The sequence below is a fragment of the Alligator mississippiensis genome, chromosome 1 (assembly GCF_030867095.1).
Source record: "Alligator mississippiensis isolate rAllMis1 chromosome 1, rAllMis1, whole genome shotgun sequence".
Taxonomy (NCBI): Eukaryota; Metazoa; Chordata; order Crocodylia; family Alligatoridae; genus Alligator; species Alligator mississippiensis.
Window position 1 is genome coordinate 468,984,952 of NC_081824.1, and position 18,960 is coordinate 469,003,911.

The following is an 18,960-nucleotide window of genomic DNA, read 5'->3' on the forward strand; positions in this document are numbered from 1 at the left end:
TTACGGCCTGGGGCAAGTTCCTCAACAGCAGGATTTCACTTTGCCTATCCCTAGCCATAGCTGCATTTAGCAGCACTGGAGCCCCTGCTGCTTGAAGATCTTCAAGGTGATCAGTGAAATGGAGATGCTACAAAGAGCTGGTCGGGGTGGACTATTAGGTATTGTGCCAAGCCCAGCAGCTTCTGAGCAATGCAAATGGAGGTTATTTTGCTGAGTCAGGCCCTCTGGAGCTAAATTTGGAATAGCTTGAGTCAGCACTTAGGCAAGGGAAAGGCTCCATCAGGCCTACTAGGGGCTGGCCTTCACTGACGGGGGCAGAGATGCACTCTCCCAGAGGAAGCTCCAGGAGGCCTAATGAAAAGGTGTACAGATGAGGTGTTACCGCACTCGAGGACCAGCCTACTCTGCTGACCACAGCCAAGGACCATGGGGTCAATGCTCCTTCTACTACCCTTGCTAATGGCTGTGGAGACACCACTACATAGCAGTTAGGGGCCAGACCCTCAGGAGGTGTAAATCAGCAGGGCCCTCCTTGAAGTCACTGGGGTTGTCCTGGATGTGGGACTGGTCCCTGACAAAATTTAAGTCTCATTCACAAGATGGAGCCCAGGCTTGGGCTAGGGGCAGAAATTACACATAAATTGGTACAAGTGATCAGAAACCAGCTTAAATCTGTGACACAACACAAGCTCAGTGCATGCAAACCACTTTCAAAATGGCTGAAACTGGTTTAAGAGAAGCCTGCATGGATGTAATATCAGACTTAACTTATTTAGGTTAAATCAGTTTATTGCACTTCTGAACTTGAATCTGGAGGAGATCTGGGTAACTCAGTCCCCCAGCATCCGAGGATGCTTTGCACCTCCCCTGCAAACCCCATCTTGCAGGTGGGCAGGCTAGCCTTGACCCAAGCTGTCTGCTCCAGCCAAGCGGGGAGGCTCCTGGCCTGGGTCACTGCAGGCATGTGGCTGCACTTCAGGATTCAAAAATGAATATCTGTTCACTTGCTTATCAGTTCGATTTATGCAGCTCAGACTAACCTGCGATGACTAAATCAAGTCAACCCTGGGCTTTTTGACTGTCTGCACTCAGCCTCACAATTGTGACTGATCTCATGGCATCTTTTTCAAGAACGAGGATCTTTAACTACAGCATCCCGGACAAACACCCACCTAAGCAGGTGCATCAGCCTGCCTTGACTCCTCCCTCAACTGGGAAACTGAGTCACTATCCCTCAAACAAACCACCAGACCCTCCTGCCCTTCCCCAGCAGAAACCCCCCTTTCCCCCCGCTTTGATGCATAGTCTCAAAGGCACACCTTAGGCGGCGTTTCCCCCTAGAAGTGGCTGCCTACCATTGATGGGCACAGGGTGAATGGGGGTGTGTGGATGGGGGGGTCTGCACATGTGGTGCTGCCTGGGACCCAGCTGGGAGCGAGGGGAGCCAAGGGGAGCCGGCAGAGCGTGCAGCAGAGCTCGCCCGGTCGGCAGCTGTCCCCACAGTGCTCCACTTGGGGCCGAGCCCTGGCCAGGGCAGCCTGTGTTGTGCTCCCACCCACACCCAGTGGCTCCAGCCCCGGCCCAGGCCAGCGCGAAGCTTCTGGCAAGACTGTTCCCAGTGTGGCTGCAGCCGGCCAGGCTTACATTGGCACCGGGAAGCGAGGGGAGCACAGCAGCACCTGGCTGGCTGCCGCTGCATGGGGAACAGCCCCACCACGAACCGTGCACGGGGCAGGACCCAAGCTGGTAGGGCTATTCTGCTCCTCTCACCTCCAGCTGCTGCTCCTGCTCTTCTTCCTACCCCTGCTGTGCTGCTTTGGGCAGCGGGAAGCTTCAGCCGGGCAGTTCCAGCCCTCTTTCCACCCACTCCGTATGCCCGCAGGTAGCTGCTCACCATGGGGGCAGCCGCGGGCCAGACCCAGTCAATTGGCGGGCCATATTTTGCACCTCCCGGGTATATACAGTATAATGTATATGCTGCTTGGGGATGGGTGCTTGGAGATCTTTCTAAGTGAAAGACACCCTATATACAGCTAAGTAGTTATTACCTGGAAGGAACAAATGTCTTCCATACAATACATGGTTGTGTTGGTAAATGATTTATTTATATATATATTTGTATCGATCTATATAGATATATATCAGGTATATATATTTGTGTGTTGTGTGTGTATGCATATATACACATATCCACACACACATAGCACACAAGTATATATACCTGATTTTATTGATGCATAACACTTTGGGAGAGGAAAATAATTTGGAGATTAATACAATAATGTTGGTGTTAAAAGGCTAATATATAGGAGCAGGTAAAAGCTTTAAAAGGGTTAAGCACTAAGTTATAAATCAAGAGATAATGGCTCCATTAAATAAAGCACTCCTAAGACCACACTTGCATTTAGGGCCTGCCAGCACTGAGCTGTCAGGTGACAGGCGGAGTATACATATTCTTGGAGCACTACAACAGAGGGCTGAAAGGCTTTTCTGGAGCTCAGAGTCAGCATCACGAATGTGTTCAGCTAGGCACAAAGAGCAGCAAGACTAACGCCTGATACAGAAGTATTTAAAGGGCAAAGACCTGTTCAGATTGCCAGGAGATAGGAAAAGTAGAGGTCACGACCCAAGCCTGTTAGAAGGTAAATTGAGAATGGATGTTCAGTGATCTATGGGTAAATAGAAGGACAGGGAAAGCACTGTCCTTGCATCAGCTGACCCTCTTATCATTATTTATTGTGTGGGTATTTGAGGTTACGGCAGGTTGTGCTAGGAACTGTGCATGTACACAGTAAGAGCTAGCTCCCCGCCGGAAACAGGTTACGGCTGAAACAGAGAAGACAGACAAAGAGTGGGTGGGCAGAAGTGCAGAGAGATGTCCAACATCATTCCTTGATTAGGAAACCGTTCATCTAGATAAGGAAAATGCAGCAGATGTCATTTACATGGATATAAAACATCAGATAGAGTGCCACATGGGAAGTGATTAGTTGAGCTGGAGAAGACGGAGGAAATTAGCAGAACTACAAGGCATTTCAGGAACTGGCTGAAAAGGAGGTGACAATAGTAATGGTGAAAGAACAAGAATGGGTTGGAGGGAGGTTACTAGGATCATACAACCACAGGAGAGGCTAGAAGGGACCTCCGGAGACCATCTCATCCAGCCTGCTGCGTGAGGCAGGATCATCCCTATCCAGAGCATCCTATGCAAATCCCTAATCTAAACTCTTCATAAAACTACCATCAACCCTGACACAACACAGACATCACACCCGACCCTGCCACAGATAAAGCAAGGGAACCACAGCAGCCAATGTCCTGCTTCTATACAAGGTTGTTAATATATCCTACACTTGTATATAGGCGTTGTCTCTAGTTTAATGCTCCTGTGTGACTTGCCTGAGGACTCGGAGTAGGTCCGCAGCAGAGTCAGAAAAAGAAACTTGGTCTTAAATCCAACATGCAATGGATCCCACTCACTCCTCCTCGGCCTTCTGTCCTAAGAGGAGAACCTCACTACACAGCCTCAACAAGACCAGCCAGGGAGTAAAGTACTGATCAATGTGAGCCACCTTGAATGGAGGATTACTATTCTTGTCCTCCCTTTCCTCTGTTCCTCTCTGTTGTTGCTCTTGCATTGCATCAGGTCTACAATTAAGTGGTAAGCCCCTTGGGACTTGGGATCTGCAAAGCATGTAGGCCCATAAGAGGAGATGCTGAGTGACTGGCTATGGAGCAATGGAAAGGCTGGAGCTCAGCTCAATACCCTACTCCATTCTAGTTTGCCAAGATCATCCAGACATTGAGCTATTCGGGGATAATTATTCTGAAACAGGTTTTCCCAGAAAAGCCATTCTACAATAACTCTGTATGTAGAGAAGCCCGCAAGCTCATGCTTATGGGTTTTGCAGTGAATTTCATAGCAGTGGGGGAGGAAAGAAAATACCAATAGTCAGCATGCTCGCTGCTTGCTTACTATGGAAAACCACCCCCTTACTGAGTGCGTTTCCCTGGTGTGGAGCACTATAACAGGGGATTTGTAGTTCTGAGGGCTAATGCCCCCATTCCTTCCTAAAGACCCAAATCCCTGACTGAACCAATCTCCCATGATCCTTTGCACGCTCTCCTCAGACCAAGCAGTAAGTTGCATCATCATGAGAGTCATCGAGTTTCCGTGACCTCCAAGACAAAGCATGTCCTTAGTCACGAGCCTGTTCCCCCTGCCCAAGCTGCCCGTAAATAAATGATCAATCATTGATGTTCAATGGTCCTCCCAAACGAGTCTTCAGCATTATTGCCCCATTGACTCAAACTGGGGATTTTCCACTTCCCTTACTGCTACAGTTTCTCTCTGCAGTAGGTACAACCTCAATTTGTGCTCAATTGATGCCTGGAAGATTTCCCTCATAACCATAAGGATTTAATGCATGCACCTTACATTAATCTGATGGATCACCGAGACCTCGACAGACCTGTAATATCCCTCCTACCAATAAATCGATACACTAAGTAAATGGCCAAGTGCCTAATGCTCTACCAAAGCTGTCATACTTCTTCTAAGATGCCCTTAGATGACCCCAAAAAAAACTTTGTAGGGCTTATCCTTGAATATGCAAGGCAAGATCCTGCTCTTAGCAACACACTGGCTGTAGTGAGTTTTCACAGATGTCACCAAGAGCAACATTTGGCTCACGTCTGAATCACGCTGATGCCACTGCCAACTACTGCTCTTTAAGTCAGTTCCTCTGCAATAAACATCCTATGTGATCTTAGGCATGTCACTTAAGGTCAGATCTCAAAAGGTATTTAGGCACCTCATTTCTATTTGGGTGTCAAAACACCCATTAATATTGCACCGAATCAGGGCCTCATTTTCTCTCTCTCTCTGCAAAGAGGGAAGAACAGCGAGAACAGCACCGCCCTGCCTTACAGAAGCCTTGTGCAGATAAATTCAGTGCAAAATGCCCAGAGAGTACATTAATGAGAGCCATAAGTACCTTGTGCAAAGTTGCTAAACGTGTTATTGGATTCTTGTGTAGCACAGCAGACAGCTGAATAACAAAGGGCTTCATTCACCAGCAAGGGCTTCCCAAGAAGCCGCAAGCCCCAAATCTGGTTTCAGCCACCCATCACATTCATCCAAAAGCTGAATGAGGCGCTCATGTGTTTTCTTGGCAACTCCAATAGCAAAGGAAAACCAAAAATCATTCTTCAGTCCCCATCATCGGGGGTTGGACTAGATGACCTCCTGAGCTCCTTTCCATCCCTCATTTTCTATGATCCACAAGCGCCATTCGGTCATGGCTCACGAGCATGCCAAACTGTTTCAAAACAAAGCGTTCATCTACAATATGGGACCCTGACCCTTCTGCCACTTGCCTGAGTGCTAACTGGCCACCAGGACTAGTTTGCTTCTGCTAAGGGGAGGAGAAATGTTCTTCATTCACGGACCGAGATGTCCAGTAATAAATATTCACTTGCCAAAGCGGTGCGAAGATGAGAGGCATCCGAGATTCTCCACGGCTGGGACTGGGGTCGTGTCCAGTCAGCCAGGAGGAGCTCTCCACCTTCGAGCTGCTATGACACGTTTAACTCATGGGGTAAGTATCTTGGGGCTAACAACTGGTCCAAGAGCCTGGCTCTCCCATCTCTTCAGGTGTCTTTCACTGCCATCACATATCACTGACTATGCATTACATAGATCAACCCTAGCCGTCTCTAAACTAGCACCCGCGGGTGCTGCAAGCAGCAGAGCTGCCGAGGCTGCAACTCAGCACAGACCGACTGCTTAACAATTTGCTCAGGCTCTGGGGCAAACTTTGTAGCTCACGCCGAGCTCTGGGCTGCCGCTGCAGCTCCACCGCTCCCCAAGCCTGAATGTAGTTTGAAGTGCCTGCAGTGCAGCTGTGCACAGTCAAGCTGCTGCGAGAGGCTCACAAAGCTCTGGGTTCGAATCCTGCCTGTGACAAGTCTTCAGATTAAAATTAGACAACCCCCCCAATTGCCCTTGCCACCGTAGGGTCTCTCTCTCTCTAAGATTCCCAGCCTGTAAAAGAGGAACTGCGATCAGCATCTATCGTACAGGAGTTAACTCTCAAGGGCTCTCTCCTGTCAGAATATGGCATGGGAATGTCATTCATGCCCATAGGAGTTGGTGTATGCTCAGGGCTTGACAAGATCATCTTCCACTGCTTTGGGAACTGAGAGCTATAGAAATCCCCTCTACCACCCTCTAGTGCCTTGCTAGTTAAAATATATATAGTTAAAATAGTCAGCTTTTTAGGGCAGAGACTGTCTCCTGCTATGGGTATATACAGCACCTAGCACACCATCTTGGTTAGGGCCTTTTAGGTAGTCACAAATAATCAGACAGTCAGCATCAGCATCGGAAGAGATGGACAACACTGGTTTCATACCCACCTAGCTCCCACAGAGAAGAATACAGCTTTGGGTCACGTGCCTATGGGGTTATCTGGTTGCTCTTTGGACTATTAGTAACCTCCTGCCCCAATCCCGATGACCAAGAAGCAGCTGGGGATCATCAAAATAGGAGATGGCCCTGTGTGCTGGGTGGGTGCTGGCTCTGTGCTAACAGGGCTTTCTTTAAGTCTTGGAAAACCCCAGCTCTTGTGTTAGGGCAGCTTTCTGGGTACAAAAGGGCTAGAGCGGAGAATTCTTTGCCCAGTCACCGACTCCTGGACAAGTCCCGTCTTGGAGTTCCCTTTCCCAGACATAAAAGGTATAATATGGTCCTGCTTTGAACAGGCATAACCAAAGTAAAAAAAAAAAAGGCAGTAATGACTGGTTTGTGAGCATCTGCCACAATAAAAAGCACAGAGTCTGGAGGCACAAGAGGTTACCAATATCCACCTGAGGCCAGAGAGCTCCTCTCCCAGTCGGATCTCATTCCCATGCCCTCTCACTGAAACCAGCTGAACTACGTATGGCGATAAGAGATGCGCTCCTCAGCAGGGAATGCAATCAGTGAGGCACTGCCAGTATATTAATAAGGGGCTCCTGTGTATATAGTCTGGTGTATATAGTGTGTATAGTCTGGTCTTACATTATTACATCACTGCAGGAAGTAGGAGCCCCAGGCACAGATCAAGACCCCGGTGTGTAAGGTGCTGTACGCACACACAATGATAAAATGGTCCCTGCCTCAAGGACCTAGCATCCTAAGGGGATGGAAATGCAAGCAAGGTACTGGAAGGTGCATGGCTTTACCAAACTCCAGCTGCTTCATGATAACCTGCATGTATGTTGTTAACCCCAAATTACCCCTCCCTCGCTAAAGAATAAGCTTCTGCAATTTAGGTCCCACTTGTCACAGGTAAGAGCATTCATATGGGCAGTCAGTGTGGAGAGGCTGATGCATGATAAATCCCCATCCCTTTTATCCCATGCTATGCTACTTGTATGCCTGCCCCCTATTTGATAGTGTGTGCAGCTATGGGTTTGCCTATGGGGCAATAAAACAGTGCTTTCCCCCACTTCGCTAGCTTTCCAAAGTGCCACAGCCAGCTACCAGGACTAAAACTATAGGAGGTTTTCAGAGCCCCATCTCTTAAGCTAAGATGAGTGAAGAGAAGGCCCCCTCTGCCTGTGCAGACAGCCCTATGATGGAAGTTCAAAGGTAAAAATGCCACAATGGACATCCCTCACATAAAGCTATTTTAGCAAGCCACAAAACAGCACGAGTAACCCTGCACCCCTCCCCAAGGTGAAGTGCTGTGTGGGTTTTGCTATAGGGGGGAGTTTGGGTCCCATCCCATGTGCTTTACAAAGGCAAAGGCTCCCATCACATCCCTGCACCTCGAATATCACATGCGACAGATCTGTCACTGGATTTCAGGCAGGGATGGGCTCTCTGGCCTTAGCGTTGCATTTCGCTGATCTACAGCAATGACAGGGTCTGTAAGGAAATCTCCCTGGTCATCTGCTCTCCGAATGCTGGCTGGGAGCCTCCACCTGAGCAATAACGCAGAGAAGGGCAAGGAGGACAAGGAGTGATGTGAAAAGTCCTGGCTGTGCTGTGGCAACAAGTTAACAGCACTTGGTTTAAGGACAGGATCTGAGGTTTGGTCACCCCTGAGTGGTCTGGCTGGGGAAGATGGAAAGAAAAATGCTTTTCTTTTCCTGCTGCAGCCATGCAGGCTCTAGGGACTCATCTACACAGCGTTGGACGGTGTTAACGAGTGCTGCCATGAAAAAAGAGCAGTGTAACAATGGATGAGCGAGCGGGATATGAGCCCTGGCTGCTATGTAAGGAGAGGGGGGCACCTCACACCCCATCCCGTGCCCTCCTCCATGCACCCTCCCAGTTGCAGAAGGTGCAGGGAGAGCACCTGGCTCTGGCAGAAGATAGGGCAGAGAAGTGACAGCTGCACGCAGGGCCAGAGCAGTGAACAGTGGGTTGCAGCTGCTGGGGAAGATGTCACCTCCTTCTGCAGCCAAAAGCACGCATGTCAGCAGAAAAGGAGGTAACATCTCCCCCAGGAGCAGTGAACTTCCAGCTGCTGCTCCTGCCCTGTGCACAGCTGCCATGCAGGGCCAGGTAAGCTTTTGCTCACACTCATTCTTGCTCTACGTGCATTTTATGCCCTAAAAATGCCATGAGCACACAGCACTGCTCCCATGAACCTGCCCAAGACTGACAGCTACGTGGCATTTTTCCAGTGCCCAGAGTGAGACAGTGGATAAAGCCTTTTTTTGGTGGTGTGAAGCACTGGGAGACACAGTGATCATGCCCATGTGCCCGCAGAGCGTTAGCGAGCATGGTCCCAAAGAAGCATGACCAGCTGGGAGATAGCAAGTCCTACCACTTTCAGCAGTCAGGGTTGCAAGGGGCACTGCGTACCCCTTCCCTCCATGTTTCCCTCTCAGGCATTGCACCTTTATCTGCCCTGGGGAAGCAGAAAGCCCTGCACCCCTTTGCTCAGCTGCTACAGAGCTGATTTCGCCTCTCAGGAAAAGAGCAAGAGAGCCTGGGATATTGTTTCAGGGGCCTGATCCTGAAAGCTACTGAAGAGAGGTCAGGACGGACTTGAGGGAGCAGAGCAAACAGTTCACAGGATGCAAGTGCTGAACTGTACACTCAGTTAGTTAGAGCGCCACTGTAGTTCTGCTCTTACTACTGGAAAGCCCAGCTGCTTGCAATAAAAGCGTTCCTGAGAACATGTGATTTACCTGCAGGGTTTATTTTTAGAGCAAAATGTGAAACGAAAGAAGCGTGTAGTCACTTGTAGCCTTGCAAAAGCCAAAAACAGCTTCACATCACACCTACACCAGCCATAAATGAGCAGAGAAAGACTCTCTTTCAAACACAGCTATCCAAAGTTAGACAGGGAAATCCTTATTTCAGGTCTGCAGAAAAGGACCTGGGGGTGACAGTGGGCAATAAGCTGGAAAGGAGCCAGCAGTGTGCCCATGTTGCCAAGAAGGCTAATGGCATCCTGGGCTGCAATGGTAGGAGCATTGCCAGCAGATCAAAGGAAGTGATTCTTCCTCTTGATTCAGCACTGGTGAGGCCACATCTGGAGTCCTGTGTCCAGTTGTGGGCCCCCACTACAGGAAGGATGGGAAGAAATTGGAGAGAGTCAATTTGCAGAGGGCAACAAAGATGGCCTGGGGGCTGGGGCACGTGACTTCTGAGGAGAGGCTGAGAGAACTGGGCTGATTTAGTCTGGAGAAGAGAAGACCAAGGGGGGATTTAATAGCAGCCTTCAACTCCCTGCAGGGGGGTTGCAAAAAGGATGGAGCTGGACTGTTTTCAGTGCTGGTAGATGACAGAACGAGGAGCAGTGGGCTCAAGTTGTAGTAAGGGAAGTTGATGTTGGATATTAGAATCATATCATAGAATCCTAGAAGTCGGGTGGGAAGGGACCCTGTAGATCTTCAGGTCCGACCCCCTGCCTGGGCAGGAGGGAAACTGGGCTCAAGTGACCCCAGCCAGGTAGGCATCGAGCCGTTTCTTAAAGACCCCCAGGGTAGGAGCCAGCACCACTTCCCTTGGAAGTCGGTTCCAGATCCTAGCCGCCCTGACTGTGAAGTAGTGCCTTCGGATGTCTAACCTAAACCTACTCTCCAACAACTTGTGGCTGTTATTCCTTGTTATCCCGGAGGGCATTGGGGGAAACAAGGACTCCCCCAAACCCTTCTGGTCCCCCCTAATGAGTTTATAGATGGTCACCCATTCCCCCCTTAGCCTTCTCTTGTGAAGGCTGAACAGGTTGAGGTCCCGTAGCCTCTCGTTGTAGGGCCTGCCCTGCTGTCCCTGGATCATGCGGGTGGCCCTCCTCTGGACCCTCTCCATGTTGTCCACATCCCTCCTGAAGTGGGGTGCCCAGAACTGGACACAGTACTCCAGCTGTGGCCTGACCAGTGTCACGTAGAGGGGGAGGATCACCTCCTTGGCCCTACTTGAGATACACCTGTGGATGCACGATAGGGTCCAGTTAGCCCTGCCGACTGTGACCTCGCATTGTCGGCCCATGTTCATCTTGGAGTCAATGATGACTCCAAGTTCCCTTTCTGCCTCCGTGCTCTCAAGAAGGGAGTTTCCCATCTTATAAGAGTGCTGCTGGTTACTACTGCCCAAGTGCAGCATCCTGCACTTGTCCGTATTGAAACGCATCCTGTTTTTGTTAGCCCACCCCTGCAACCTATCCAGGTCTGATTGCAGTCTTTCCCTCCCTCCTAGCATGCCCACCCCACCCCAGATTTTGGTATCATCAGCAAATTTGAACAGGTTGCTTTTCACCCCATCATCCAAATCACTGATAAAGAAATTGAACAGTGCGGGCCCAAGGACCGAGCCCTGGGGGACTCTGCTGCCCACTTCCCCCCAGGTCAAATATGACCCATCCACCACCACCCTCTGAGTAAGACCCTTCAGCCAATTTGCAATCCATCTGACTGTGTAGGCATCAGTGCCACAGTCTCCTAGTTTTTTTAATGAGGATGGGGTGGGAGACAGCATCAAAGACCTTGCTGAAGTCCAGAAAGACTACATCCACGGGGACACCTGCATCCAATGCTTTTGGGAGCTGATCATAAAAGGTAATCAGTTTGGTCTGACAGGACCTGCCCCTACTGAATCCGTGCTGGTTGCCCTTGAGCATCATCCCCGATGCCGGCCCATCACAGATGTGCTCCTCAATGATCTTCTCAAAGAGTTTCCCCAGGATTGAGGTAAGACTGACGGGCCTATAGTTGCTCGGGTCCTCCCTCCTCCCTTTCTTAAAGATGGGGACCACACTGGCTATCTTCCAATCACCTGGCACCTGGCCTGAGCACCACGAGCGCTCGTAAAGCCATGTCAAGGGCCCTGCAATAACCCCTGCTAGGTCCCTCAACACCCTGGGGTGGAGAGCATCTGGACCTGCTGACTCTCTCACTCTCTTTCACTTTAGGAAAAACTCTCTCACTAGGAGGTTAGTAAAGCACTGGGACAGGTTACCCAGAGAGGTGGTGGAGGTTTTTAAGACCTGGCTAGACAAAGCTTTGGTTGGGATGATATAGTTGGGGCTGGTCCTGCTTTGAGCAGGGGGCTGGACTAGATGTGACCTCCTGAGCAAGCCTTCCAACCCTCATTTTCTATGTTTCTATGTCCTTATCCAGCTGGTTTGGTTCCCCAAGCAAAGAAATTCACCCCTCTCCCCCATTCTGAATGCCAAAGTCAAGAATGCAAGTCCCAATATCTTTCTATGGGCTGAGCTGCCTATGCTTCAGGCTTTGGAAACTGGCCCCTTTGTCTCTGATACAGTTTCCTTCTTTCTTGGCCTCTTGGTGATAAAAATGTCAGGGTGCATCTAACCTACGGTGTTAGCATGTCCCAGCAGGGATGTTCCCAAGCACTCTGTCTGCATACCCAAGCCTCTAACATGCCTCTAAGGATGGTCTGACATCCCCACAGCCCTTTGCGAGACCCTGGTCTCTGGCATGCTCCATCACAGCTGCTGGGACTGACCCTAGAGTAGCCTCACTGCATATTTCTGGGTCTGAAATGTGAGAGGAAGAATGGGTGAGCCAGTATGCTTGAGACTATCCCAGGTGCGTGTTGTAGATGGTCCAGGAGTGTCCAAGAGATGGACGCTGACCTCTGGGTGCTGCTTTTCAGCAATGATAAGGGCACCTAAAATTTGCACATTCACGATTTCTACCTTAAACAGAGAGTCACACACAGGTTGGCAACCTGCCAGAACATATAAATGAAGAAACAAGTAGATAGAGACACCCTCTCGTATACCAAAGACCCCTCCCATGACAAACTCAAAGTGTTGGTAGGATTAAGACAAGGCAGTACAATAGAGAACCATGGGAAAGAAGTAATAATTAAGGGGCACTGTACCCTAAGGACATAGGTTCAGTCCTGCAAGTGATGAGCAACCCATGGAGGTGCTAAACCCCTTTGGTATTAACAGGGCTTGCATGACGGAGCTACAATGCACTTACCAAATGTTCAGAGTAAGGCAGGAATCAGGACTCCCTACTGCTCCAGATCCCCCTTGGAAAATACTAAGCAATAGACTCCTGACCCAGAAGGTGATGTTATCATTTTGATAGTAAATACCATCTCCATGGCCTAAGGATCTTGATATTCACCACAAAGACATACCATTAGCATGGCAGCAGCTAGGGACATTATCTACACATAGTATCTATGGGTTGCTGTGTAAGCACAGTCACCTGCAGGAGCTACTACAGCAGTAGAGCTTGGGATGCACCCAAAAAGTAGCTGGTGTGAAGATGAGGCTAAAGTCAGTCCCATTTGGGGTGTTCAGCTTCCTCCTGCCAAAGGCAACCCAATCTGCCAAGTTATAGCTGCTACGTGTGTGGGAAGGGGACCACAGGATAAATCTGTCCTTTATTAAGTCCATCAGATAGACGTGACCTTATGAACTCTGGTACATTTTATCCATCGTATCTTCAGAATCAGTCACAGCATAAAAATCTGGACCCATCGGACCTAGAGATGCCGCAGCGTACTGTATTAAAATGCACCCGCAGGGAGAAAGTGACCCAAGCCCTAAGAAGGCATCCTAAACGCCCGCCATACTCGAAGGAGCAAAGCGCTTTATCACATCAGCTCTCACGTGATTCTAGGACAGTTTTCTTTTTTATTCCGATCATTAAACGTTAAGCAGGGAACTTCAAAAGGAACAGCTACTCCTTATTTGATACAGCTTGGGAAAAAAGGGGGTAAGAATATTCCTAATTAAATGTCATGATCTACCAAAGTGAGGGTCCTGATAGACAAAGTAGTTACACCACGCTAATTAAGATGGGTTTGGTACACCAAAATTAAATGATCCCAATTTCAGCACAGACAGATGAGCAATTATGCTGGGGTGGTGGCTTGCAGTAGGTGCTATTGCAGAGCTTTGCCGCTAAGGCTGGTGCAAAGGACTATCCCAGGATGAAAGTGGACAAACCCTTAAACTGGGGTAACTCACACCAATGTGGTCTTCCCCTGAGTTTTCCAGGGTGAATTCAACATTGGATTTGAGTAACATACCCCAGTGTAGTGTAGGGGTTTATGTTGTCTGTCTGCTTCTTGTGTAAAGGCTGGTTGCACTGGTCCTCTGTTCGAGCCCTGACTGAAGATTTTGGGGACTGGGTGCTTAGGAACTAAGACTCCTTTTGGGTACTAAGAGTTTATCCCCCGCCCCACTCCAATCAAGACTCTTAAAAAAAAATTACTAGTCACTTTGACAAATCTAGCCCAAAAGCCTAGGTTGTTTGTCTTTCACAGTTCCTACTGCACCTAGACAACTGGGAATATAAAAGCTTAGAGTTTCACAGGCAGACGTGTGACATTAGCTGATCCAAACAAGGACCCAGACTCCATCAGTTCCAAACCCAGAACAAACCAGATGCCTCTTAGCAAAAAAAAAAACAAACCCCCACAAAAACTCTGCAAGAAACCAACTCCCCCTGCCAAACCTCACCGTAACAAACAACCAAACTGCTCGATACTCAGACATTTGCTACTGCAATCCAATGCCTACCTGGTCATTTCCGACTTTTTCCAAGACTGACCCTAACAGCCACTTCCGACACTGAACGGAGCATTTTAAAGTCAAAATGAAGGTGCATGAGTGCAAGAGGTGGCAGGTTTGTATCAGGACCTCATGGGCCGTGTTCGTTTGTGGGGGCAGCCGTAGCCCTCAGGAGGGGACTCCTCATTCCTGCCAGAAGAAGAAGAGGAGGAAGCTGTCCAGCACAGTGGACCTGACTCTCGATCACCCTTCATGAAGGGCAGTCAAGTGCCCCATAGGACATGTGAAGGCAGCGCCAAATCAGACCGGTGGGGCTTTGTGCTGGCAGCTAGAAGAGAATCAAGCTCAGTGTTTAGCCTCAGTTTGCAAGGAGGAAAAAAACCCAAAAAAATCTTCCCTGCATTGGCTTTTCAATCTCAATGCCAACTTTACAACCAGGGCTGCACGTATTGTGTCCACACATAGGGTCCCTATGAACTGTGACCTGCACTGACGTGACGGGTGTCCCTTTTAGGAGAGGTAACGAGCCACACTCGTTACGAACATCACAGAATTCACAATGGAGGTGAGAAAGCAGAGGAACTGCTCATTTTGTCACCCACAAAAATGACCACTCGCAAAATTACACCAGCTAGTTTCTGCAGAGACTGGTCTGGCCAAAGCAAGCGGCCTGATTTCAAAAGGAAATCATTGCTCCAGCCAGGCTCTGGCTCTCTGACCTCCAGCCTGCCCCCCCTTTTCCCTACAAGCTGCTTTTCACATTCGGTTCATCTGCAACCAGCAACACATGCCCAACCCTTGTAGTGGCTCATTTTCATTCTGCACCACAAGGAGATTCATTTTCCTGTGAAAAACCGGCACCCGTCACTTATTTATAATCAAGACAAAGTGCAAGCCAGCTGCTTCGTGCAATTCCCCACCAAGCTATTTCAATCAGAGGCATTTAAGAAGGCAGCAACCCAAGTCTGCCCCACCCACCCACCCAGGCCAGGATCCACTGCCAGAGCCCACTGCAAAACTCGGCCTCCGTATCAACGGCCTCCTGCTCCTAGATCATCGGGAGCATGACCCATCGCTTTGGAGGGTGGCACCTTGGGATGAAAGGCAAAGCCCGAGCAACCCCAGGGACCACCCCTGAGCTGTCTTGCAGCCCAGCTGGTTTCACTGACGATACCTCCATCTCCGGAAACCCGTACCCCGGAGTCTCATTGTTTCATAAAACAGTGCACACGCAAGGCAAAAACGAGCGGTGTATTCATAAGCTCAGGGCATAAACCAATTCAATTAGAAACAAAAGGGGAGGTGGAAGCAAGATGGTGATATATCTGTGAGGCTCCGCCGGTGGGAGGAGCCGGGAGAAAGTTCGTGAAGCTTTGCAACCCGGTGTCTCCTAAGGTATTTAGCCGGATCAGAGATGCTTGTGCCATCTGTGGGGTGGGGTCCAAGAAGGGACACCCCCGCTGGGACACCAACAGGGTGCTCTTGGGTGGAGGTTGGCAAGAGATTTCCCTGGCTTTCCCCCAACAAATAAATCACCGGGGTTGTTAGGGTGCAGGGGAGGGGGGGGGGAAGTATGGCAAAGAGCAGGGGGTGGGAAGCAGCAGGGCTGAGGGTGGCAGTGGGGAGAGAAGTGGGGTTGGGTGGATGAGTGCAGCCTGGGGCAGGGGGTGCTGGGGTGAGGGACTGGGCAGGGTGGGGCACAGGCAAACGGCTTGAGGGGGTGTTCAGGTAGAACTGCAGCATCCTAGAAAAGGAGGGTGGGAAAACATCTAGTCCAAACCCTGCTCATAGCAGGACCAGATCATCCCAGTCAAGGCACTGGGAAGCCAGAAAGAGCAGGGGTGCTACTAGAGGATGGTGTGGGTGTTGGGGGTAGATAGGGATGGGGCACAAGCAGTTATGGGTGTGGGGGGCAGACATGGGGATATGAGGATGGTGTGGGTGCAGAGGGCAGATGGGGATGGGGTACGAGGCAGGTATAGGTGTGGGGGGCAGACATGGGGGTATGAGGATGGTGTGGGTGCGGAGGGCAGATGGGGATGGGGTACGAGGCAGGTATGGGTGTGGGGGGCAGACATGGGGGTATGAGGATGGTGTGGGTGCGGAGGGCAGATGGGGATGGGGTACAAGGAAGGTATAGGTGTGGGGGGCAGACATGGGGGTATGAGGATGGTGTGGGTGTAGAGGGCAGATGGGGATGAGGTACGAGGCAGGTATGGGTGTGGGGGGCAGATGGGGATGGGGTATGAGGCAGGTACAGGTGTGGGGGGCAGATGGGGATGGGGTACGAGGCAGGTACAGGTGTGGGGGCAGATGGGGATGGGGTACGAGGCAGGTACAGGTGTGGGGGCAGATGGGGATGGGGTACGAGGCAGGTACAGGTGTGGGGGCAGATGGGGATGGGGTACGAGGCAGGTACAGGTGTGGGGGCAGATGGGGATGGGGTACGAGGCAGGTACAGGTGTGGGGGGCATACATGGGGGTATGAGGATGATGTGGGTGCAGAGGGCAGATGGGGATGGGGTACGAGGCAGGTATGGGTGTGGGGGGCAGACATGGGGGTATGAGGATGGTATGGGTGCGGAGGGCAGATGGGGTACGAGGCAGGTATAGGTGTGGGGGGCAGACATGGGGGTATGAGGACAGAGTGGGAGGGGAGGGCAGATGGGGATAGGGTATGAGGCAGGTATGAGTGTGGGGGGCAGATGGGGATGGGGCAGAAGCCTGGTGCAGGTGCAGGGGCACAAGGCAGGTACGGGTAGGGGGAGCAGACAGGGATGGGGCACAAGCCTGGTGCGGGCGCAGGGGGGCAAGCAGGGATGAGGATGGGGCAGGTGGGGGAGACGCAGCTGCCTCTCACCTGTACGAGCTGCCCGCCCCAGCCTTCACCTCCTCCTTGATCTGCCGGTTGAGGGCATCGGCAGCTGCCCTGCCCTTGCCGCCGTCCAGGCCGCCGTGCCCCCCGTCCTCGGGCGCAGACGCCCTCTTCTTGCTCTTCTCCTGGGCCTCGGGCGGCTCCTCGTCAGGCGGCTGGGGTGGGCCAGGCCCCTTCCTGCTCTTCTCGCGGCTAGCCGAGCGCTCCCGGGAGCTCTGGCCAGCAGCGAACGGGGGCTTGGGGATCCAGGGGTGGTCGCCGCGCTTGGGGATGGGCCAGGCGCGGAAGTCCTTCTGGTACTGCGACTCCCGCTCGAAGGGCGCGTCCGACAGCTGGTACTCGCCCTTGGGCTTGCAGCTCGGCTCCGGCCGCTGCACCTTCCAGGGCTTGTAGTCCTGGTGCATCACCGAGTCGGACGGCGCCGGGCCCCCGCCACCCCCGCCACTGCCCCCAGTGGGGTCCGCATCGCCGCCCGGCGCCGGCTGCGCATCGATGGCGGGGGCAGGGGCAAGGGTGGCGGGGGCAGGGGCAGGGGCAGGGGCGGGGGCGGCGGGGCGCGGCGGGGCCGGGGGCTCGGTGGCCTCCGAGTACTTGGTGAAGACGAGCGGCACCGCGATGTCCGCCTTGTCCAGCTGGCTCCAGAAGCGCGCGATGCAGCAGGCGCGGGTGATGCACGGCCACGCCATGGTGCACGGCACGGCACGGCCCGGCAATGCGGCACCGCACCCGGCACGGCACGGCACGGCCCGCCCGCGCTGCGGACACCGCGCCCCGCAGCCCGCAACCAGCGCCGCCCGCGGGGAGGAGCTCGCCCCGCCCCGCCCCGCCCCGCACGCGCGGGCACACGCACGCGGGCTCAGCCCCCACGTGCTCACGCGCGCACAGGCTCAGTCATTGCACTCTCTCTCTCTCTCTCAGCGACCACACACAAAAGCACGCACGGGCTCAGCCATCACACACGTACACACAATCTCAGCCACCCCGCACACTCTCTCTCTCAGCTGCCACACACAAAAACACACGCACAGCCTCAGCCATCACACACACACACACACACACACACACACACACAGAGTTTTAGCTATTACACACTCTCACACAAACACACAGTGTCAGCCACCGCACACGCTCACTCTCTCGCACACAGTCTCAGCCATCACACATTCACACACACCGTCTCGGCCATTGCACGTTCACACGCACACAAACACACACATGCTCGCTCTCTCACAGTCTTAGCCACCACATGCTCTCACACACACACACAGTCTGAGCCATCACACACACATACACACACACACTCTCCCCACACACACAGTCTTAGCCGCTACATGCTCACTCTCTCTCTCTCTCTCTCTCTCACACACACACACACACACACACACAAATACACACACAGTCTGAGCCATCACACGCACACTCTTTCTCCCCACACACACACAGTCTTAGCCACTACATGCGCTCTCTCTCTCTCTCTCACACACACACACTCTCCCCCCACACACAGTCTTAGCCGCTACATGCTCTCTCACACACACACACACACAGTCTTAGCTATTACACACTCTCACACAAACAGTGTCAGCCACCACACGCACGCACTCACTCTCACAGTCTCAGCCATTGCACATTCACACACACAAACACAGTCCCAGCCACCAAACACACACACTCACTCTCTCTCAGTTTTAGCCACTACATGCTCTCATACACACACAAACACACACAGTCTCAGCCACCACATATACACACACACGCACTCTCACATGCACACAAACACATAGTGTCTTAGCCATCACACACACACACATACTCTCTCTCTCACACACTCACACCATCTTAGCCACCACACACACACACACACATACCTATTCTTTCACAGACTCGCACTCCCTCCCTCCCTCCCTCTCTCACCCCCCCCCTGCCCGGGTGTACAGCATGAGTCTTTCGCGGCCAGGACACAAACGCACACGGTCTTCCTTTGAATTTCTAAATCACACTGCGAGGCGGCCCACCAGCCAGCTCCTCCTCGCCAGCTGTCTTCTTGTTGTCCACGTAGCTTTGGCCACTGAACTCCTCCCC

General features: G+C 51.8%; 1 protein-coding gene across 1 annotated transcript in view; it reads right to left on the minus strand.

Annotated features, from left to right (window-relative positions):
* The window catches only part of MAP6 (microtubule associated protein 6), a 56,853-nt gene extending 39,199 nt beyond the window's left edge, over nt 1-17,654 (minus strand). Inside the window, exon 1 of the mRNA XM_006272869.4 lies at nt 16,864-17,654. Within this exon, the coding sequence (XP_006272931.2) occupies nt 16,864-17,564 (701 nt within the window). The 5' untranslated portion in view covers nt 17,565-17,654. The remainder of the gene's footprint in view (nt 1-16,863) is intronic.
* Nucleotides 17,655-18,960: the final 1,306 nt, after the last annotated feature.